Source organism: Neurospora tetraspora (assembly GCF_033439725.1).
Source record: "Neurospora tetraspora strain CBS 560.94 chromosome Unknown B0H65scaffold_2, whole genome shotgun sequence".
Taxonomy (NCBI): domain Eukaryota; kingdom Fungi; phylum Ascomycota; class Sordariomycetes; order Sordariales; family Sordariaceae; genus Neurospora; species Neurospora tetraspora.
The window spans coordinates 5723429-5746574 of record NW_026944384.1 but is presented as its reverse complement, the minus strand read 5'-3'; the positions used below and the strand labels follow the sequence as shown (position 1 = coordinate 5746574).

At 52.5% G+C, this 23146-nt stretch overlaps 5 protein-coding genes across 5 annotated transcripts; 1 reads left to right on the top strand and 4 right to left on the bottom strand.

The window, feature by feature from the left end:
- Positions 1 to 32: 32 nt before the first annotated feature.
- On the bottom strand, positions 33 to 3229 carry B0H65DRAFT_136689 (uncharacterized protein). The gene is made up of 2 exons (XM_062820887.1): positions 2803 to 3229; positions 33 to 2745 (listed from the first exon to the last, which is right to left on the bottom strand). The coding sequence occupies exons 1-2, from the start codon at positions 2920 to 2922 to the stop codon at positions 247 to 249; spliced, it is 2619 nt and encodes an 872-aa protein (XP_062685144.1). The 5' UTR covers positions 2923 to 3229; the 3' UTR covers positions 33 to 246.
- Positions 3230 to 7077: 3848 nt separating this feature from the next.
- On the bottom strand, positions 7078 to 8845 carry B0H65DRAFT_136644 (uncharacterized protein). Its single transcript, XM_062820886.1, has 2 exons — positions 8818 to 8845; positions 7078 to 8760 (listed from the first exon to the last, which is right to left on the bottom strand). The coding sequence occupies exon 2, from the start codon at positions 8639 to 8641 to the stop codon at positions 7205 to 7207; it is 1437 nt and encodes a 478-aa protein (XP_062685143.1). The 5' UTR covers positions 8642 to 8760; positions 8818 to 8845; the 3' UTR covers positions 7078 to 7204.
- A 1682-nt stretch (positions 8846 to 10527) lies between these two features.
- On the bottom strand, positions 10528 to 13360 carry B0H65DRAFT_136640 (CASC3/Barentsz eIF4AIII binding-domain-containing protein). Its single transcript, XM_062820885.1, has 2 exons — positions 12248 to 13360; positions 10528 to 12186 (listed from the first exon to the last, which is right to left on the bottom strand). Exons 1-2 carry the CDS (start codon positions 12934 to 12936, stop codon positions 10713 to 10715), a joined length of 2163 nt encoding a protein of 720 aa, XP_062685142.1. The 5' UTR covers positions 12937 to 13360; the 3' UTR covers positions 10528 to 10712.
- Positions 13361 to 16026: 2666 nt separating this feature from the next.
- B0H65DRAFT_418630 (aspartic peptidase domain-containing protein) lies at positions 16027 to 17598 on the bottom strand (the record flags this gene model as incomplete). The annotated part of the gene is made up of 3 exons (XM_062824154.1): positions 16027 to 16224; positions 16277 to 17146; positions 17206 to 17598. 3 exons carry the CDS (start codon positions 17596 to 17598, stop codon positions 16027 to 16029), a joined length of 1461 nt encoding a protein of 486 aa, XP_062685141.1.
- Positions 17599 to 20088: 2490 nt separating this feature from the next.
- B0H65DRAFT_136524 (AhpC/TSA antioxidant enzyme-domain-containing protein) lies at positions 20089 to 21729 on the top strand. Its single transcript, XM_062820884.1, has 2 exons — positions 20089 to 20577; positions 20641 to 21729. Exons 1-2 carry the CDS (start codon positions 20179 to 20181, stop codon positions 21487 to 21489), a joined length of 1248 nt encoding a protein of 415 aa, XP_062685140.1. The 5' UTR covers positions 20089 to 20178; the 3' UTR covers positions 21490 to 21729.
- The last annotated feature ends 1417 nt before the right edge of the window (positions 21730 to 23146 follow it).

The window sequence follows — 23146 nt, the reverse complement described above, 5'->3', positions numbered from 1 at the left end:
GATTTCTCATTAGACACTTGTCTTTAAGACTTATCACATAAAGCAGAGATTTAACAGATGATAATAGGAGAGGAGAAATTCCACGACAACGAGGTTACGTTAACAAAGGCAAGGAAAGAAAACTAGCAAATAAAAGCACCCATCAATTGACCCAAGTGACCCGACAAAACAATCCTTCCAAGCACTCCGTTATCCATGGTTCCCATCGCAAATTCCTGACCCCGACGCAAGGTTCGCAAAGCAAAACTACTTCCTGGGGCCGCTAACAGACTCCTCATCCGAGGCGTCAAGGATGTCATACTCCTCATCAGTCATGAAGGACTCGGACTCATCCTCGTCCCACTCGACATCTTCACACTCCTCGTAATCCTCCTCCTCGGGGCGAGACTCGGCCTGAGACTGAGCGTCCTCCTGATGAACGCTAGCAGAGGGCGACTCCTTGTCGAGCTTGGGGAAGACCACTTGACTATGATCAATCGGGACAGCGTCATTGGTCTCGGGCTCAATGTTGAGCTTGGCCATGTTCTCCTCGAGATCCTCTACCTTGGCGGGGGCCCGAACCTTCTCCTCGGGAGCGGTCTCGGGCTTCTTGACCACAACATCGCACCACAATTTGTGGCCAATCATGAGGCCCTGCTTCGTGGACACCCGCCAGTGCGACAAATGTCTGCCTTCCCTGGAAGGGCTCCGGAGAAGAACCGTGAAGGGCACGGATTCACCAGGAGCCACCGGATGCTCGCACACGTTGGATTGCAAGCAAGACTCGAGGTCACCGGTGGCAGTGGGGTGAGCTGGGTCTACATGACCCATGTACTCACCATGAAGGTACTTGACAAAGCATCCAGCCGGCCAGGGGGTGGGTCCGTCATTGCGGACGACCCAGGTTTGCTCAAAGACGTGGTCAGGTCCGAAAACGGTACCATCAACGACCTTGTCTCGCACATATGTAGCGACATACACAGGAGCCGGGGTCTTGGCCTCTTCGGTCTTTACAGCGGGAGCAGGCTCAGAAGGCTTTACGTCAACCACAGTCATGACGCTGGGCTGGAACGACTCGGTGCCTGTGGCACGCGAAGTGGTAACGCGACGGCAAGGACGCGGCCGATCACCCATGGCCGGCATCCTGCGTCCATTCTCATGCTCGCCGGTAGTCGTGACATTGACGTTACGAACGGGAGTCTTGAACTTGATCAAGGGGTGGGTCTTGTTGTGAGTGTTGGCGGGGCTCGCCTCGCACTTGGCGCAGAAGTCCACATCGTCACAAACAGCGCACTTGTAGCGGTCGCCAACAATGTAGGTATAGCCAGGGCGGTTGTTGTTGCACAGCGGGCCATCGCAGCATACTCCGACGTGAGTAAGAGCGCGCGGGACAGGGCAAATGTTGGCAGGCTCGAGTGGCTCGTAGATAGGGACGAAGCGATGATTGGCATGGATGAATGAAGCTGACTCGTAGCAGTTTGAGCAATAGTCCCAGTCGGGGCACTGAAGGCACTTGTGACGAACGCCGCGGATGTCCTTGTCACAGCCATCGCAGATAGCGTGGTGAAGTTGGTTGCGGCCCGGAGCGAGACGGCTCTTTACGTCCGCCTCCATACAAGTGCCTGGTACAAGAGGGGAAAAGGCGTGCTTGGGGTGATGTCCGTGGCGATTCTTGGCAAAGCAAACCTTGCAGAGATCGAAGTCGTCACATGTCTGGCAATGGACAAATTCGGCCTCGGGCAAGTCTTGAATGCAGCAGTTGCAGGTGCGCAGAGTTACCTGTGAGTAAGACTCGACGGAAGGAAGGACGCTCTCGTAGCGGGAAACGGGAGGAGAAGGGTGAGAAGATCTCCAGCTCTCAGCCTTGGCCTGAGCCAGAATCTCGTTCGTTCTCTGAAGGGCGGCCTTCTGGGACTCAGCCTGCTGGAGCATGGCCATATACTCGGCATGAGCTTCACCAAGGCGTTCCTCTGCAGCCTTGGCTTGTGCGAGTCTCTCCTGGTTGACGATGGGGGGATATGCGCGAGACATGGTGTCAACGGTAGTGATGGAGCCATTGCTAATGAAGCGCTTGGTCAGGACGTGATCATAGTGGTGGCAAGTAACACCCTTGTTGTTGTAGCAGTCAGGGCAGAGATCAAAATCGCCGTCGTCACAGATGGAGCAGTGGTAATGCTCGTAGGGGATGGTCCGGTCGCAGCTGTTGCAGCAGACGGCATAGCCGGAACGGGTCGACTCCTGGGTGCCCGTGTGCGAGAGGGCGCTGATAGGCATAGAAGCCTCACTGGCGGCACGGCCGAAGGGCAGGCGGGACTGAAGATCCTCGATACGGTCCATGGCCTTGTTGACGCGCGTGATGATGTCGGAGCGCTGAGCCTGGAGAGACTCGAAAGTTTTGCTGGGTGAGCTGGGTGTGGCGTCAGTCTCAATTGACTCGATGACCTCGGTGGTTTCTTGATACACGGGACTAGTGGGGTTTGACGCTGAAGCATCGCCCTCTGTCTCTGTGGGTTCGGCTTCGACCGAGGCCGGCTTGGGTGCCGTTGTGGTGTCCTGGTGGGCCTCGGGGGTGGAGGCCTGGGCAGGCGTCTCTGCCATGGCACGGGTAACACGCAGTTTAAGCTTCTGCTTCGCCTTGGCCGCGCGGAACAGCTGTTTGTACACCGAAGTGTTGGCGGGATCAAGTGTGAGGTATGTCCCAGCAGAATCGGAATACCGCTCGAAGATGGCGGTAGTTTCGGCGGGGATCTCCAGGTGGGCACGCAACTGGTCAAAAGGTCAGTGGACATGTCGTATATTGCAGAAAAGGGGATCATGACGTACCTTGGTCTCCAGCGAGCTAGCAGTTAGGTCGCGGAGCGGGAGCTTGAACCTACGAGTAGGCTCACCATCATATACCACCTTGAGGGTGATGAGGGTATCAGGGCCTGGTGGTGCCGCCATGATGCCGGACTGAATGATTGAAGATGGATGTGTTAGTCAAAGGTCTAGTCCAAAGGTCGGGTGCGAAGAAGGGGACAATAAGCGGGATGCAGGGACTCTTAATAAATGGTACGATAGGCGGTAAAGGTAGCGCTAAACCCGCCACAGCAACAGCACTGAATGGGCACCAGAAGGGAAGGCCATCATTTGAGCCAGCAACAGCGAGAACCGAAACAGGACAAGACCACGACGACGACAACAACAACGACAGCGAAAACGAAAACGGTGTGTATCGAAACAGAACGGAAGGTGCAGATCATTCACCGCAAAGTGCTAACTTACTGTGGTCCGTTGCTGACAGCCGCCTGATGCGGTGTTGTTGATGGTTGACGATGAAGGGATTCTGATGGGAGGGAGCCTGTTAGAGAGAGGTCCTAGGTCATTCCTCGACGTCAATCCGACACGAGTGTAGTGGACCACAACCGAGGCGGTGTCCAAAACTGCGACGGGTTGGCGAATAACGCTTGAATGTGAAAGGTCAACTTACAGTCAAATTGATGAAGCAGGCTGGAAGCTGGATTTGACGATGATTGCCGAGTTGTGATGAACGAGGCCAGAGATGAGCTCTAGCTGTGATGGTGGAAAGAGAGAAAGAGGAAGCTGGGCAGGCGAGTTTGGAGTAGTGCCGGGCTCTAATAGTAGTTGCCTCACGTTGGCGGGTGTCCGTTAGTACAGATACTGTGCTGCAGTGCGCGGTGTAAAACCGAGGACGCCTTCGATCATCGTTCAGTTCCCGTTCCGGTTAGAGGTAAGTTTGCACAGGGCAGGTACATGTCCGAGTTAACAGACGTGCGGCTCCAGGTATTAATACACTAGCAAACTGGAAGCGGTCAGTGGTAGGAGAGTACGCAAAGAGCTGTTAGAAAGACGCCTGGCTAAGCACTAACATTGTCCAGGTGCCGAGTGTGTAATGTTACACATCATTACCCGAAATACGACAACAGCCAATCAGGAGCTGGGCTTGTCTCACTGCACTGACCGTCTTCCTTCATTCTGACCAACCTCTCGAGAGCCCGCTTTCCTACGCAATCAATTTGCAATAATCATCAACGTATGCGAACATGTCAGGATCCTGGCTGTTTCTGCCTTGAGCTTCTCTGAGGGGCGAAAACACAACGATACGTCGCCATTTGGAGGGCCTGCGGGCTTGCCCGAGTTTGCCGACTGCCAAAACTGCGAGGCGGGCGAGTGATGATGGCGCCTTAATTCGCACTGAAAAGACCAAGCAAGCCGCGGTATCGTCCGTCGTCACCTGTAGAAGCCTGCAGTGCCTACATAAATGCAGATAGCGGTAGGTTGTTGAGGACTTGTAGACGGGCAGGCAGTGCTTATCGCCGCGTCACCCAAATACCGTAACCGTGCTAGTGTCAGATGACAGTCCCCCGGCAGGAGCCCCGACCCCCGACCCCTCACGTGGGGACACGCCTCGCTTCAGTCTCCGGTTAATCGGGTATCCAATGAATCCATTCAGAGATTCATTCCCCCAATTTGTTCGTTTTCCAGTTACCACGACGACCTATGAATTGGGAGCCTTTCCGTGCAAACGATCCCCGTGTCGACCGCCTCAGAGTGTGTTGGCTGGCCAACTCAATCCTCATATCCCACGTGTGACTGATCAACATGGACAACAATCCGTGACGATCTCGTCATCTCAGCAGAAACCAAACGGACAGTCGAACCTCTTTAAAAGCAGACGGATGAAAATCGACAAGCCATGGAAGAACGCCCAAACGAGAAAGAATGAGAAAACAAGGCTGCAATCACTGAAAGCGAGGAACCGCTTATGCTCACCTCGGCATATCCAAAACAAGCTGTTTCAAGCTTGGAGCCCAGAGCCTCGCCTCGAGACAAGTATCTGCATGTGCCGGTAGTTCTGCCATGCTTGTCTCCCCTCTCTGCATAAAACATCAAATATCGCAATCCTCCCGGCTCAGATACTGCAATCTTCCCGACCGTACGAAGCGACTCGGACAACTACACGACTATAGATGAACGAGGCAGCTGAAGAAGGCGAACATGGCTCACCAAAAACAACTTGCCCAATCGAGTCAAAGACTTGACTTGTGAACCCTTGAACCTACACTCTCACAATTCGTTCCACCAACATATACCTATCTCTCACACAACAGCTCATTCACGCAACACAGCAAAGAGCCTTGCCCATGCTCTACCCATTTTGCCTTTTTCAGGTAACGGCAGAGACAGCCTGACTGACAGACTGACTGCTAGAATAGAGTGCACAACAGCGCAATACAGGCCAAGGTATCGGAATCGGAAGTTCGGTTGGAGACAGGCGGACAAGGAGGACTGTAGGACAGGCAGGACGGGGCGGACAGCCTGATGTTGCCGACTGACCGAGAACCCGGAAAGGTCTCCTCGTTGGTGTGATTTCTCTCATCTTTGTGCTTGGTTGTTGTGCACTTATACATCACGGAGCAGAGGTCATCATCAACTGCACTATCACCAATTCATCCGAAATATTCATATAAAATCTTCAGTCCGTTCGTTGGTCTCAACATCAGAAGATCGTTCCTTTCTTCCCATGTCATACCTCCTTCTTTCATCTAATCCAGTCCAATCCTCCGAAGGGCACTCCCGTGATTTACCTACCTTCAACAACCACGTACCAGTAGTACCGTATAGACTCGGGAAACCGGGCTTTGGGGATATGGCAGGAGTAGGACCTGGCCTGTAGGCAAGCTGTAGGCCCCCGACCAATGGCAATGGTATTCACACTCGTGGGTGCTTTAGGCTTTGGGCTTCAGAAGAAGAGAAGGCGATCATTCTGCGATTCTCGTGTGCTTAAAATCTTCCGGAATTTGGCACGTTTTGAAACACACATCTTTCAGAGATTATACAGAGTATGATCCTCTCCCTCTCTCCGTAACCAAACTAGACTACACCCACGTAACTTCCCGCTGCCTGCTTGCTGCCGCGGAAAGGTTCCAGGCCTTCAAGCGGGAGAGCTCAAATGCACACGCACACGCACACAGTCAGCAAAACAGCAGAGTGGGTGGGTGATACAGACGGCAACTTGCAGTTCTTGCAAAAAATTCTAGCAAATCCAGCAAATCCAGCAAATCCAGCAAATCCAGCAAATCCTACATAGGAGATCCTACAACGCAGCAACATATATCATATCATTCGTAGAGAGACGGGACAAGGTTCGGACCGGGACCGTCGGTGGTCGGGTGGGATTGATGATGAGCTGAAGTAGACGGGCGGATCGCCTCCTATCGATTTTTGTTAGTTCGTACTTGTTGGATCACATTCCTCGGAGACCGTTGTGAGTAGTTCTACCGACAGTTGTTCGCCTCAGCTGTCCGTCTCGACCTTGGATTCTGGTCGTTGGGTTGGTAAATAGAGGTGGTGGCATGGTGAGTTATCAGTTTGTCTCACTATTCATCATCTTCATTTTTCACTACCTATCAACCGATTGTTCGAAATGGGAACTGGAATCCTGGACCGTACGTGTATAATAGAAGCGAAAGCCACGCGGTGATTCAATATCGATCAACCGTCTACTTTAGAACAATATATCTCCTCCCTCTATCTATCTATCGTTCTACAATTTCCTCCATAACCAAAACGTTCAAATTATTCAGAAAAACATGTCATCCCTAGGTACTTCCTGTGAACTTCCGAACCTCAAAACTTCAACCCTCACCGAGATCACCAGGGGGCAGGAAAACACATTATCATTACTACTAACTTATCACTTCTACCGCCCCACACCACTACCACCACTCTCTTCTCAGAAGCTACTCACTCACCACTCACTAAATCACCACCCACTTTACTTCTCACCAGTATCACTCAACAATAATGCCCTCCAGTTGTCAGTAGTTGCCTCACCATCATGGTTCACTTTCAACCGATTGTTCGAAATGGCAATTGGAACCGTACATATAGTCTATACTAATCGATACAAAAGAGCCACGGGGAATACCTACCTATCTGTCAAATGTTCCGTCTACTTTAGGACTTGATGTTTCTCTCTTTTCTGATCTATCATGTCACCAACTCCCTCCCTGTCTGTCCCTCCATCAATGTCATCCATACTTCCTCGTCACCTTAACCTCAAGTCACAAGCCTGCCTCACTAACATCACTAGGTAGGGGGGCAAGAAAACATTACCATTAATTACCATGAACTTACTTGGCTCACTCTTCTACCACGGTTATTTCAGAACCCACTCACTCTCTTAAGAACCCATTAAGATTTCCCCCATCAGTTATTCAGTTCACTCATCGATAATCCCCTCCAAAGCCTTCCCCAACCCTCCCTCATCATACCTAACCTCCTTCCCATCCTCCTGCACTCTCCCCTCCACCCCAACACACTTAATCCCCAACCCTTCCAACTCCCTCACATCCACTTTCGGCGCGTTCCACGTCCCCGTCCTCGCCAGTCGTCCTCCGCCTACTACTTGTTGTCCGTCGAGGTAAATCAGGTGGGTGACGTATTTCCTTAGTAACTTCCCCTCCTTGGAGGTGGCATCCAAATCGCCATCGACCTCAATGGAATCGTTGTCCTCCGTACCATGAGGGTGAGGGTGATAACTCGGGTCCGAACGTCGTGACTGCTCCCCCGCCTTCGCCACGGCCCTCACAAAATCCGTTGCCGTCATCGGCTTGCTCTTAGGTCCCGTCTCACGATCAATCGTGGCGTTCAAGACCAACACCTTCCTCACGCCACCCTCCCCATCTTCTGTCTCTTCTTCTTCTTCTTCCCCAGCCAAAGCCTCCCCAACCCCCCTCAAAACCAAACTAGGCACAATACTAGTCCACAAACTCCCAATACTGTACACCACCATTTTTGTCGCTGCAAGCGCATCGATCACCTTGGGGTTCGCGTTCGGCCAGATCTCGTGGCCGTACGGGTTGATGTACCACACCCTTTCTATTCCCGCGCTCAATTGATCGGCTTCGTCCGAATCGGATTTGCTGAAGGAAATGTTTTGGGTGCGGAGGGAGGGGAGAGAGCCGGGGAGGGAGGCGTCTTCGGTTTCGGTTTGGGAGCGGGCGCGGGTTAGCCCTGGAGGTTTGGAGGGGGGGAAAGAGGATTTGGTTGGGGTGGTGGTGGTGGTTGTGACCACCGAGGAGGAAGTAGTAGTCACGGAGGAAGAAGGGACGGTGGAGGTGGATCCAGATCCAGATGGGACGGTCAAATGCTGAGGTAATGGGAGTTTGTTGCTGCCGCCGTCATGCATAGCCATAGCCATGGCAGCGGGGTGAAAAAATGAAGGAGCGCCGTGCCCGTGTCCCCCATGCAAGAGTGGAGGGAAAGAGGGTGTTGCCAGAGAGATCTTAACGTCATCTGGCAAAGCGGTGGGAGCGCTCGGGTGGCTGATGGCTACCTGGCCCGCGATGGTCGTGCCGTCTCCGAGGCCGGCGGAGATGTGGTGCGTGAAGTTGGAGTTGATGGCGGGGAGGACGTTGACGTTGGGCGGGATGGAGCAGATCATGGAGAGCAGGTAAATGGCTGATTCGAAGGAGCCAGAGAAGATGCGGGCGCCGGTCAGGAACATGTTGCCGATGGAGGCTTCGGCGAAGTTGAAGGTGGATGTTGGTCGGGTTCGCTTGACGATCTCGAGGTTCAAGGTGTTGAGGATAGAGCGGATGAGTTCTCGTTTGGGAGAGGAGATGTAGGCCCAGAGGAGGTGGCGGGCCTCGACCATGTCAAGCCATTCAATACGGGCTTTCGAGGGGTCACCGGGGAGACGGTACTCGAAGAGCGCTTTGAGGGCGGCTTTTTCTTGGTCGTTGGAGGGGTTGGGGATGAGGCGGACCAGACGACCTGGGGTGTGTTAGTGAGAAGATACAGAGACTCCTTGGATATGATTAGAAAACTCACTCCTGATATCACCAACACCTGTATCATCATTAGCCCTCGTTCGACAGACAGAAAGGGGCTCACTCACTTGGCCCTCCAATGAACCTGATCAACTCGGACGAACTTCCTCCATTGTCACTGATGGGAATGATGTAGTTAAGTCGGCAATTCTTCTTTTCAATGATCCTGTTGAACACATCAACAAGACTGTTGGCGGCGGTGCCTTTTGAGTTGTTGCGGTTTGTTGTTAGCTCCAGTGACCAACAAGGTTCCCCATGGGAGATTGGGGGTGGAAGAACGTGGGAAAGTCTGGGGAAGTTGATGGCTGATTTCAGGCGGATATACCTCCAGAGAAGACAGTGATGCCCGTCCTTTTGTCGCTCATCTTGGATGTGTTGTATTGTTGAGGTTTTGTGTTTTATGCTTGTCTTGTTGTCGCCGTCGATGCTATGACGCAGTAACCGAATAGGCGATGGAGCTCTCTGACCGACAAAGGCCGCTTGGATGAGGTGACCTGCAAGTTCTTTGAGGGTGCAATACAGAATGCGATTCTTGAACAAGTTCAGAAGCACTCGAAAAAATCCACCTTGGTCAATTTCAAGGAGCGTGTTGCTTTATACCTTGATGTAAATGGAAGTATACGTTGCCTTCCCGTGAGTCCATCCTCAGGTGGCCCGAACCCAGCGTCCGTCCGTCCTTGAAAGCCCAAAATCCGAGCCAACACCCGAAAGACGCTGACAACACCAGCAAACGTGTCATCTTCGTATTTTAATCCCTTGATTCATGAATCACAAGTAACGTTTCCGTTGTTTTCAACATCTGAAACGGACACATATTCATAATCGTTCTTGCACAGCCATCGCCGTCATTTCGGGAGAAGGAACGGAATTGTGGGGTTGATCCGAACGCCCTGGAAATCGGGGATGGAAGTTGCAGACTTGCAGTGGACATGGAAAGTGACAACGAATTCCCAATGTGAGCCCTAACCCTGGCGAATTACCACCCCCTTTTTGTTCTAACCACGCCTTCTCTTTCAAAGAGTTGTGCTTTTGATGCGTTCATCATTGAAGCTACCATATGAGTGTTCAGTATAGCACCGCGTAAAGGTTAAATGAGCAGCGGTTTATATACACGCTATAAGATCAAGCGGACTATCGTACAAGTTGGCTAGCGAGAGACCTCTCTTCGGGAGAAGGCCATGCTCGTCGAAGGCCATGTTACGACACCTATGATTTTGACAGTTTCAGGAAAAGTCCAAGAGCATTTGGCATGAAATATGCTAACCAAAACGGGCAAAAGCCGACCAAAGTAGGCGAAAAGAGGACTCATCCGCACCAAGTTCTAACATGAAATTGGCCGTCGCCAGCAATGATGTTTTCGCACAGAAGAAATAAACAACGGAACATCACTACCAAACATGAAGCCGCTTTCCGCTTGGGAAAGAACAAAACGAATCTGCCGCCGCAGAAACCACCCAACCGACCAGATATAGACAAGTGAAAACATACATATAGTAGCCACTTGGACAAGAAAAACATACACTCCATCGTCGCAATTATCGCTCAAAGAAGTTGTAGGTAAGATGGACGTAGTCGTGCATTAATGGAGGTAATAGGTAGATAAGTTATGGTTGCTGGATTGCTTGGGATAATGATGGAGATCCTGTATCCTTCAAAGCTGACAATAGCCCCAACACTGAACGTGTGATGCCATGCTTCATTATCAGCCGTAATTCCCCATGCCCATCCACGGGGTACGACTGTGGTTACTCAGATGGCAATGCAATCGCCCGAGATTCCTCCTCTTGATAGCGCGCGATCAACCATGACCAGACAGGTATCCTCGCAGCCCTTCCCACTCATATCATCCATCCTCTTGTTGGCCCGATCAGCTATACCATACCAACATGCGTTACGCTATTGAGCATAGTATACCATCCCGGGTTGAACTGGCTGCTGATAATAGAAGGCATCTGGTCCGGGAGCCATCATGCCACCCATTCCAACAACGCCAGGAGCTCCGTAGCTCGGTCCTGCAGCTGGATACTGAGGGTATGTAACCATGGCAGGAAGCGTGTTCGGATCATAATAGTACACCATGCCATTGATTTCTTGGGCGACGGGACCTTGTTGGCCGCCGTTCTGCCCAGCCTGCGCATTTGCTGCAGTTACTGGGTCGACTTGGCCAGAAGTTGTATAGGCCATAGGCTGAGACATCTGAACTCCTGGGATAAAAGCAGGCGCCGTTGCATTCGGCTGCATATCGGTGCCCATTCCCTGAGGATAGTAGTATCCCTGCTGGGGAGGCATCATCTGTACTGGTTGGGCATAGAAGCCAGCCTGTGAGAAGTTGTTGGGCTGGAACGGAGCGGCGTGGATAGCTCGCTCGGGAATTTGCGAAAGTGGAGTCGTCGAAACCTGGGACTGATAGGATGGGTTGCGAGCATGCGACTCCAATTGAGGAGGAACTTGCTGATGGAAAGCTTGTTGATAAGCTGGAGGCACAGCGGCCGTTGGGTGCGCTGGCGTCTCAATGTTTTCAACCGACACGGACTTCTGGGGACGCGGTTGATACATGGGAATGGTGTTCCCACTGTTATCCTGGAAAGCAGGCTTTTGGGGAAGAGGATGAGTGTGCGGTTGTGGGAGGTTGTTAATGGACGGCTCTACCATGGGCATACTTTGGTTTGCGACCATGGTTGGTTGCTGCTGTGCATGTGGTGGCAGACGGACAACAGGTCTGTTGGCGTCAACAGGGAGAGGGGGGCGGGAGATTACAGAGCCTGTTGGCGACATCATAAAGTCCCTGCCAATCGATGATCGTCGACTCATAGCAATGCTAGGTGAATAGGCGCTGCCGTAGAAGCTTCCACCAAACACACTGGTCCTGCGAGAGAAGCCCCCAATGGAGCCATAAGCAGAACGCGGTCCCTTGCCACGACCGCGCTGATTGTTCGGGCGCAAGGCCCGCGGGATGAAGATGAATGATCTATCGCTAGCCGGGAAGATATAGCGGGGCATCACAGGGAAATTGTGGTATGGTATGGAGATCCTGACGGGCTTATCCCTTCGTAGAGGCGGACGATGATCGGGAAGTTTTGTGTACTGTTTCAAGGGTATGCCAGGGAAGTTTTTGGGCCCAAGGCTGCTGTTGGGGATGAAGACCCGGACGGTTACGTTGCCAAGGGTCTTGACGCAGGACATGGCCCGGTTGATATGGGTGTTGCTCAGTGGCGCGTTGTGTATGACGCCGTTTCCGTTCGGAGGGCCTTCATCGTTAGGTATATACCTGGGTGGCTGCTGTCGCTGAGGGCGAGGGGCGGCGACCTCTTCGTGCATATCGTGAGCCCACTGGCCGCTCGTCGTGGGATCGGAGGGGTTGTTAGGAGGGCTGCAGCAGCGGTCAGTATGCGAGTATCAAAAGATATGCACAAGTATCTTGGCCAGCTTACTTTACAGAAGTGAAGGGACCCACAAGCCCACCACCTCGTCCACCACCCCTTCCACGGCCCGGTCGAGTAAATGGGCGGAAGCCGTTCGCGGCAGGTCCAGCATGTCGATGATCGTGTAAGAAGAAAGCACCCCGGTTGGGCACAAAGGTTGGGTCTTCGTCCCTCTTCCGCCGGTATTCTTCATGTTCCGACCGCCGTTTCTGTTCGTGTGGGAGGACGCGCGACTGCTTTGCGACAGAGTTCGAGCTCACGACGACAGGCGCCGCGGGGTCCTTAACAGTAGGGCCTTTCTCAGAATGGTCATCATGCTGAACTTGATCGAAGTCGACTTCCTCAACCTCGCCATCCCTGTCGGCTAGTGACAGTCCATGTAGCATGATTTCCGTATCCGTCACGGTTGGCTTCTCGCCAGACTTGTTGACAGCTGTGTCGCTCGCACGGCGTCTCGTTCCAGCTTTTGCGGCGCCATTGCCGACGTGCTTGTGAAGTTTGGGGGAGGAGGGTGAAACCTCATCGACGTTGCTAGTATCGCTGTCGTTATCAGCGAGGTCGTGGTCATCGCTTGCGATGGAGGCTTCTGTCACCGAGTCGTCGTCGAGGTCCAAGGTGTCAGGGCCCTCCTCTTCACCCTCGTCCTCAACCCTGCGACGTTGACCGATGGCCTTTCTGCGTCTGGGCGCGGAAGCCATTGTTTCTATTTGGAGGTGACCGAGGTGGGGAGAGAAAGGATATATGGATGATCGCGTTGGGGCTGTTCAGCCGATGGAAGGGGGCCAGGAAGCTTCGACGGTGGTAATGTTGTCGGTGATCGGCAAGCTCATGCGTTGGTGGACCAGACGACGTCAGGACAGGGAGGCCCAGTCGGATGGACTATTTCTAGCGTTGTGGTGTGGTGGTCCTCTCCTCGGGAGAAGATGTTGAAAGAACGGGTTGGGATCTGTGTCCGTAACCGCCCTGCGGTGCAGAAAGATGTGTCGAGGTTTGTGACGGCCGTCGTCCAAAGTCGAGTCCGAAGCTCGCAGGGAGGGCAACCTTGAATCCCTCGGCGGGCGGGTTTGTTTGGGTTGGGGCAAGGATATTAAAAAAAGGTCGGGGGTCAGAAACAAAGCCGGGCTGGAATGTTGGCTGGGCAGGGGAAAGAAAAAGAGGTTACAGAAGATGCGGGCGGACTTGATGTCGAGGACTGAAAATAACCAAAAGGATGGACGATAGAAAGAGTCGGAATTACGCAGCAAGCCCAAGCAGGTGTTGAACTTGTGAAGTGCCCCCCTCTCGGTCGTTATTTACGAGGAGCACCTCCTACACGTAGCTGGCGGGCGGGCGGTAGGAGCAATACTGGGCGGAAAACCTGGGCAGAATCGCAGCCAAGTGGAAAGGTTGGGGCCTGGAAGCTCGCCAGACACCCGGACCGCCCAAGGAAGGCCTGGAATCGGAAGGCGCGGGGAGCCTGGGGACCTGACGCTCTGTAGTGGGTCTTGCCGCCCGCTTCTGGGCTCGTCAACCTCGAGTTACCTCTTAAGATGTGATCGCAACCATATCTAGAAGCATTGGAGGTTTTGATGTAAGCTTGTGCTTGAGTATGGTAACCAGCTTCTTTGGAGATGAAGGACGGTCAATGATTGATTGTCAAAGTCATCCCGTTGAGACCAGTTCGCTGCCTGTTGATCTCGGGCTGGCACTCCCCTTGCCGGCCGGGGCCTCACTCACTGGGCTGATCCACTTGCCCCCCAGCTCTAGCAGCTTCCCTGGAGCTAAAGCCACTGGGCGGCTCGTGCGCTGGTCCCCCTACAACTCCACAACTGACCTCTTCGTCGTCCGTTGTGTCAGTCCATCAACTGGTTCACTCATTACAGAGCAGAGCCCAAGCACGACAGACGCACGCCAACAAAAAAGCACGATGATGCACGCATCTTTTCGTCCACTTGTTGACCAATCCTTCGTCAAGAAACCCGGCCAATCAATAGGCTCTCGGGATCGGTTCCCGAGATGAGGGACCGTGTCTCGTCATGGTCCATGGTCATGCCTTTTCCTTCCGGAGTGCTTCTCCTTCTCCTTTCTCCTGTTCTCCCTTCCTTATCGTTGCATTCCGTTATCGCTACCTCTACATACATTGGGCATCTCTTCATCTCAACTGAACGTCGGGTCGTACAACAGTACACTGAAGATGGGGCTTCCCCTCTCTCGTTCATGGTCCTTGGGCAGCGGGGCAGTTAGATTTGTTGACCTTAGCGGTCATGAACCTGATACCTCTTTCATCCACCGTATCGATATGATGTTTCTATGTACCAGCTTCCCAACCTTAACCTGAGCTCTCACAGAAAAAGAGCTCACGCATCCCAGGTTCTTCCCAGCACCAAGCCCACACTAAGAGCTCGTCGACGTCAAGTTGAAGCTCAGAATTACGTATGTGCCCAAGAGTCCCAAGACACACACCAACAAGCCAACTGAGCCGCGAGTCACTCGGGCCTCTCGTCAAGAGATAGGATTGATCACTCTCAGCTCGTCCCAGTTCGAGCCCCTAAACTAACATGAATCTTGAAGCAACCATACACAAGTTGAGCAGCCGAGGGAAATTGGAGCCTCGCTGAGCAAAGCTTGGGCGAACCTGTTATGGCGCACACACATCCAGATGGACTAGTTTTCCTCCTTGAAACCCAAGTCCTTTACAATGATAAGCTTGGGGAGCTGTACTCATCCGTGTCTAAATATCGTAAAATGAGCTTTAATCCCTGCCGAGGACTACTTCTTCACCTTCTTCATTTTGCTCTGCACGACATAGACAGTTCTGGAATAGGCAGGCTATTGGTATGCAATGGGCCGTTAACCATTAGCTTATTTTCGCGAGAGCAAATTAGGAGCGTATACGTGTGTACATTCCCTAGGAACTGTATATGGGTGAAGGATACTTGCAGCATCTCACGTAGTATCTAGTTGAGATCGATATGATCTTTGCTCGTAAGGCTTACATAGATACATAAAAGGGTTGAGATACAGAGCTAGAAACTTAAGAAGATCCCCTTGCCTGTCATTCTTGTTATGTATAGGAGTCACACATCCACATGTAGGTTCTGTTGGTGGTGATTTTGGCGTTCCTATTTGAGCCCAGTGAGGAGCAAAGACTTCATCTTTCTTAGAGCTTGTGTCTCTTTCTACTTCAAAACTCTTCGTCGAAAAACAACCTGGATAAGACACGAGGCTGTCACATTCTTTGGACCCTTCATTACAGGCTTGCCGAGATCACAAATGTCACGTCCGAAGAGGCTCTGTCAATCATGAGTATCGACATCGCTTTGGATTACTTGCACCTCAAGGAGATGTAGTGAATTTGATGAATGGGAACAGTTTAACATCGGTTTCCTAATCAGCAATTGACTGACCAAGCCATGACAGTGGTGCATACGGCGAGTAACCGGGGAGAGGCTTGTCACAGGGTCGCTTCAGCCTCATCACCTCTCCATCATCTACCTCACTTTTATCATATCGGTTACGGATTTGTACCTCTATTAGTTCCTGGTATTAGGTTGGTATACACTATTGCACAGAACATAAGCACAACCAAGGGTCTATCTGCTCTTTCCATAATACGATCAATTGAAGCATAAGAGTTGAGATTTGGACGAGTAACTACCTACTCATCTCGGAGGTGCTCAAGGCAACACACTTCCTCCACTGTCAAGCCACTATTTCCATATGCGATACAGTAAAGACATCGACAGGACTGACTTCTTCCTCCTAACGAGCGTCACGCAGACCATAAACATTTCGGCCTCTCTCACAGCTTACAGCATCTGCAGATTCGCCACTGCATCCCTGACTTGCTCCAGAGAGGGCAAGAGGTAGACCTCGCCAATTGGGGCTGCGGGTTCAGGTGAAGGTGAGCTGGCCTCAGTTGATGACTCGGTAGTAGGGAACACGGTGTGTTGGTTCACCTCAATCTTGGGTACAGCTCCAAAGCGGTTGTTGCCCTGGTCCCAGATCTGCCCATCGCGTCAGCAACAGTTTCACTCCCTCGGAGATGTGTGAACTTACAGCGTAGATGGACTTGAGGAATATATCACCCAAAATATCGAAAGGCATAGTACCCCTCGACTGCACACCACCGTACCAATGGTCATTGTCGGCCGGTGCCAGCAACAGATCCTCCTTCTGAATAATAAACTGACTCCCACCAACCGCGACACTCAGCTGAGGGAGCTGATCAGTTGTGATTGTGCTCGGGATGAGGTAACCTTGGTATTGGTAGCTGTACTTTGAGCCTGGGATCTTTGCGTAGAGTGCTTTGCAAACCGTGTCTGAGACGAGCGCCAGTGTGGTGCCAGTATCAGCAATTGCGGTGTTTCCACTCACAGAAACATTCTCGCCGTCGACTGTAGCGCTCTCACTGGGAAACTTCCAGAAACCCTCCGAGTTGTCGATGGGCGTCCACGCGATGTCTATTCCGGAAGCTTTGACGAGATCCTCATCGACCCAGCCGAAGGTGTAGAAGGATTTCTCCTCCGACTTATCATCACGAGCACTGTAGAAGGCGGATGTGAACAGCTCAGCCTCCTTGGGGATGTCCTCCTGGCTGATCATGTTCTCGACCGGTGTGGGCTGTGGATCCGGTTTGCCGTCGCTCTCGATGGTGTTGATCTTGGAGAAGGCAAGTCCAAGAAGACCGTCAGCTTCGCCGCTGGAGAAGGCACTGGACACCTTCTTGGCAAGTTCGATGGCTTGGTTCTTGACCTGAAGCCCACCGACGGTAATGACGTCCGTACCGACGGTGCCTGAGGCAGTGCTTCCATCGCCATACTGGATCTTCCAGGTCTGATCGGTCTTGCTCTCCTGGAAGGTGTCCGACTTTTTCGGGTCGAACTTCTTGTCGGCGTGATGAAGAAGGGATGAATCTCTGCACCGGACCTTGGAAGAAAGTAGTCAGTATTATGCCAAAAGAGAAAGGGAAAAGGTTGAGTACTCACCCAAAGATCAGCGGATCCCGTGTCAAAGTCAAGCTTGACCTTCTGTGGCGGGGTGCCAATGCCAATCTCACAGAGATACTGAGTGTCGTACTGCTGATCCTCGGCAGGTACAGGCTCGTTCTCTGTGTGAGGATCGTCCGGACGTTCCTGGGGTGCCCTGACCAGCTGCTCCCAGTGACGAGTGTAGCCGCGGCGTTGGAACTCCTTGGTGAGATCGGTCTTCTTCAAGTGGAAGAATCTGGATTCCTCGGTGGGGTTGAAGCCGTAGCGAGCCATTGCACTGACGTAAGCCTTGGTGCCATTGAGTTCACGACCGGACTTGCGAACAGCCTGAATCTTGTGGAGGCCAAGGTCCTGACGGAGCTTGGACTGGACTTGGTACATAGAACCCATGGTGACTGATGATTCCTTTCTGAAAAAGGGCATACACTGAGGGGGGTCGAATATGTGAGGTTTGAGGGGATGAGATGTATCTCTCGAGCGAACAGTTGAAAGCGTGTGCGAGAAGACGGTAGGCGATCTGTATGTTGATGGACAAAGGTAGTAGGATTGTGGTGGAAAACAATCCAAGTTCCAAGGTGGGAGAGTTGATGGGGGTTATTATAATGTTAGGGACTGCCGGGAACCACAGTTCCCCCCACGAAATGACTTACCGCAGGAATCACGACGAACTGCCGGAGAAAGAGCAATGGGTTCCCCGAAAGGAGTCACAATGGCATCGCTTCCTGGTTTGAACGAGATGAGTTCGTGACCCCCTTGCAGCAAGAGGCAGCGAGTCCGTTGAGGCAGGCAGAATCTCGGCCGCCCTGCGAGTACGGCCGTTCACCTCACGTAGATGTTTAGTGACTGCCCTGTCTATTCTACCCTGTTGCCTCAAATAGAACGGATTGCGTGATGAGGGATGGCTGAGTGACACGTCCACCCGCAAGCCTTGTCCATCATAGGTAGGCACGATCTGTCCCATGTGGAACTGAGCTTTCGTCATTGTCACCGCCATTGATCTCGTGCTACTGAAAGCGGCCGGAAGGACTCCCGTGAACAGGTGTGACTGATAACCTTGGGTCCCTCCAAAGGCTCATGAGAAGGAGCTGGTTCCTGGCCAGGGTAGCGCTTCGTGACGCGTGCATGCTTCTGTTTGAAGTTTCTGGGTGAAACGACAACGACTGCCTCGTGATGTTCGCGAAAGTGAAGGTTCGAAGCCTAATGGAGAAGGAACTGAAGACCTGAGTCACCGGATTGCTGATAGGCAAAAGTTGACCTTATCTCGAGATTCGGGAATCGGGGGCACTTCTCAGTCGAGGAAGGCACGTCTGTTGTTCCAAAGCCCTTCACCAATGGAACCGTGAGTCCGTGACCCCTTCCTCGAGTACTTCTGGACCGCACCTTCCCTCTCAATGTCAGACAATCTTCCTTCATGACCTTCCCCGCTTGTATGATTTCGGAGAAGACGTCGTTCTCCGACTCGTGTCCGAGTTCGATAGAGGTGCCCCTGGGGCTTCGGATGTGTTCAGCCTGCCTGCAGTCTTGTCCGGTGATCATCAGAAATCGGAGAGTTTGTAAGGTTTGAAAGGGAATATGGAGCTATCAACCCAAACAACTCGGGGCTAATCAACCCACAAGATGCTTGAAGCGAGAAACATGCGGAAACGGACAAGTCGTTGAATCCTCATGTAATCGGATTCCCGTCTTCAGTATCACTCAACTCACGAGTGCTCGTGTCGATTGTCCACTGTTTGTTCACCCCTTTCCTAGTGCCTATTTTTGTTGCCATGGTAACGGCGACTGTGAAGTGCCCGAGGTCCGCTGTTGACATGCCCCCATTACACGAGGTGAAGCATTGATAAGTATAGGCGCGCACTGATCAAGGCTTTACTGTCAGCATCCTTTCCTTGGTGCCTTTTGGATGAGACGCGCGGTTAGTTGGTAGCATCGTGGTGGATAGCAACCCTCGTCGTCGACGGTCGATTCGACACATGGGTGAAACACGGCGATTGATGAGGTGACGACGCTGATAGAATGGCCAGCCAGGCACGACCCAGCGAGGCGCCGCAGCGGCACAGGGCGGGGACAGGTTCGGGCAGTTCCGGGGTTGATTGACAGGTCCCCAAACCCCGCTGGGATAACCTAACTCCGTACTTACCTTCCTATGGTGACGGGTATGATGAGGACGGACTTGCTCTTCCAATCCTCGGGCACCTTCTCGTTCCTTCCCGTCTGGCGATTGTGCCTCCTGCTGTGTCTGCTCTTCTTCTTCTCAATCAACTTCACCAGGAAGGAAACGTGGAAGGATGTCGACTTGTCATTTCCTTTCTCCAAGATGGAGCACATGGTGCTCACCAACAAGCTGCGAATAGTGGCATCCGTTTGGGGCTCAGCTCTCCAGTGGAACGCCTGGAGCCCTGAACATGCTCCCAAGCGACACGTGTGGAGCCGCTGATGTGGGCTGGAACCGATCAACACCATTTTAGCGGGCTTGGGGGGATCCCTGTGCATTTCCAGGGGACGCAAATCGGCAGTGCCTGTTTCCGCCGATATGGACAGGGCACTGGGCTTGTTGATGGCGTCGCTAAAACATGGCCAGTGACTTCATACCCACTCAGTCGCAAGTTGTTGCCATTCATAGCCATATTTAATGGCCTTGTTTCCTCCGTCCCGTGGCTGAGCCCATTCGTTTTGTTTGGTCAAGAAAACGTGCGCAAGCGTCACAGTTCCCTTTCTTTGCCTCTCGCAGCGGCCGCCCCAAGCAGGTCCCCTACTCCCGTCTGTAGTCTGTACTCCCGTCCCGCTGGTTGAGGTATCTTGATCGACATTGGTCGAGATTAAAGTTTTGGAAACTTCAACCCAACCAACACCAACTTCAACCCTCGAGACGAACGACTGCTTTATTACCTCTACAACTATCTACATCCACTTCGAGCAAACGAATTTTCGAAGCGCATATTGTCGTAATCATCATCAACAACCACGTCAGCCATGGCGCTTCCAACAGATCAACCGCCTGCGAATCCCATGTTCGCTACCTCGAACTCGTCGCGCCCAACGGCCGCTGAGAAGGCGAATCCTAGCGCACCAGTAGAACCCTCACAGACCTCATCACCACCACCAAGCTTTGTCCCGTCTCGCAAATCGGTTTCGCCTTCGCATCAAGACGGCCCTCGCTTGTCAACAGGTGAAAATGGCGTCGCCGCGCTGGACTTTCAGGGCTCTGTTGATAGCAACAACGACCTACCAAGCCTGGCGACCATAAAGAAGATCGAAAACTACCATGTCCTCGATCGCGATGGCAAGTCGCACACCTTCCGGAGTCTCTACACTGGCAAGCACGTTGCCCGCCGAGTCCTCATCATCTTTGTCCGCCACTTCTTCTGCGGTGTAAGTTCATGGACCTGGACCCCTCATGACAAACATCAGCTAACACCCCCTCTCGCGAACCAGCAATGCCAAGAATACCTCCGCACCCTCTCTGCCTCCATAACCCCCGACGCCCTCCTCCGTCTTCCACTCTCGACATTCATCGCCGTTGTCGGCTGCGGCGACCCACAGCTCATCAACATGTACGCCCAAGCGACCAACTGCCCGTTCCCCATTTACGCCGATCCCACACGCAAGTTATACCAGGAGCTCGGCATGGTGCGCACCCTCGCGCTGGGCGAGAAGCCCGCCTACATAACCAAGAACCTGGTCAAATCCTCGTTGGGTTCGATCATCACAGGTATCAAACAGATCCCCAAGGGGCTAGCCAACAAAGCGGGAGACTTTAAGCAGATTGGCGGCGAGTTCTTGTTCGAGCCGGTGGACATTCAGAGTCCCGTCAACGCCGTACAATGGGAGGACATGGAAAGAACCCTGGAAAGGGCAACAAGGGAGAACAATGAAGCGGCTGCTGCTGCTGCTGCTACCGAGAGGAAGAGGGACAGTTCCGACTCACGGCTAGAACCAGACTCTGACGACAAGGAGACCGGTGTAGGTAGCAACAGCAAGGGGACAATAAAGAAGGAGAAAAAGATCTTCGGCGGTCAAGGACACCGTCCGTCGGAAGCCAGCATCGATGGCAAGAACGAAGAGGACGAGGGCGAGGAGAAGAGAGTGACGTGGTGTCACCGCATGAAGACGACGAGAGATCATGTCGAGATTCCTGAGCTTATGGAGGTGCTGGGGCTTGATGGGCAAGGGGAACCCATCAAGGACTCCAGGAGGTGGACCAAGGCGCTGGAAACAAGAAAGGGAACAGGGTTTAGCATGGCGGGTAGGATGAATACTATGAAGGCGGAGGCGGGGGCTTAGGAAGGCTTTATGTGCTCGCCGTTTGGAAGAAAAGGGAGTAAAAAGAAGACGAGGGAGGGTTCGACATCATCGGGGATGACGGGACGATGATGAGAAAGGAATTGGTATAGGATCAGGATCCTTACAAAGGCAGGAGAAAGGGTAGCAAGCGGGTGAAGAAGCCTAGTTGACTTTGGCATGGTGCATGGTTGTTTTTATTCTCTTGGCTTAACTATTCCCACACGGCATGGCGGCTGTTTTTATGCTCAATTCAGTTTATAAGCATGTTATTTGAATCAGATTGATACATCCCCGTTTACGTTCATGGGTACTTGCTCGATCGACTGTTCGTTTCCGTTCTGCTTTGGTCATTATCGAACCATTGCCGCATTGGCTTCCTTCATGCTCAGGGGTTGTCGGGTGTGGACAGGCGGCCTGACACTCGCCCGCAAGCGGTTCCTCTTCTTTCTCTTCCAAATGCTTGTTGGCTCGATGGGTCGATGTGGTTTCCAAGCCACAGAAGTATACTTGGCTGGATTTCGTCTAGTCTAGCCGTGTCTAGAAACCCGCCACCACCGGTTGGTGTTTCTTCCCACATACCGCCTAGCCTACCGGAAGTGTCACTATTGTCACACGAGGTCAAACGTTCCTGGCTGAGACAAACCGTCGGAATAGATTTCGTGCTACGCCAGATACTCTACCTCAGGATCTTCACCCCGCTTCTTGGGTTCCGGTTTATTCACTCACCTCCCCGTTGGTCTAGACTCCGTAACTCCGCTACTTTTTGTCCTGAATCTTCTTCCAAGTCCGGAAAGGGACATTCATGCTCCGTATGGAGGGAACCGGATTCAGGAGCGACCTATCATGAGCATTGCTTTTGTAACTTGGACCAAGTTACTTGGTCCCAGACGCATGGAGCATTGTCGCTGGACTTCAGAAATCTCGTCGTTTTAAGGTAGGTTCTGGGTGTTGATCAACGTGCCAACGCCCCTGTCTGCAGAGGATTTATCCTGTCCTTCCTTCACTCTGTGATAGTTCCTGAACCGAAGAGGCACATACAAAGACATTCTACGGACGTAAAATCCCTACTCATCTAGTCCCTGTTGACGTGCTGTCTTCTGTCTCGGCTGCGTACGCGACCGCCATTGCCACCGCCCTACGTCGTTTATCCGATTCACTTTTTTAGATGCGGTGCTTTTCACTTCTTTCTTGATTCAACCGGCCAACCTTGTTCCGGACGTTGGGTTGGGTACCCACGCAGCTTACACAGGCAAAGAAAGGGCCTGGAGCCTGACAGAATAGCTTCCGGTATATTACGAACAAGGTTTGTCAGTTGAGCTACCTACTTGCCTCATCAGACTCGGAATGGAAGATCAAGTATTAACTGTGCCGTGAGGTGAGATTCCGCGCGCCGGTTTGAAACTGGCTGAGACTCGGAGATGTCGTGGGACTGTTGACGGACGGAGACCAGCCGAGCTGTCGTGGGGGTTGGTTTGACTTAAAAGGTTGTTGAGGAGAGTTAGCCCAGACAGGAAGACGCAGTTGTACGTTTTGATGCGGTTGACAATGGCTTAGCCTGGATGTGACTAACTTCGTTATTGAAAGCCTGGTTTTAGATGAGACATGCTTCTCTGCGGTAAGGTGTCACATAGATGTTGTAGTGGAGGTAAAAGCAAGC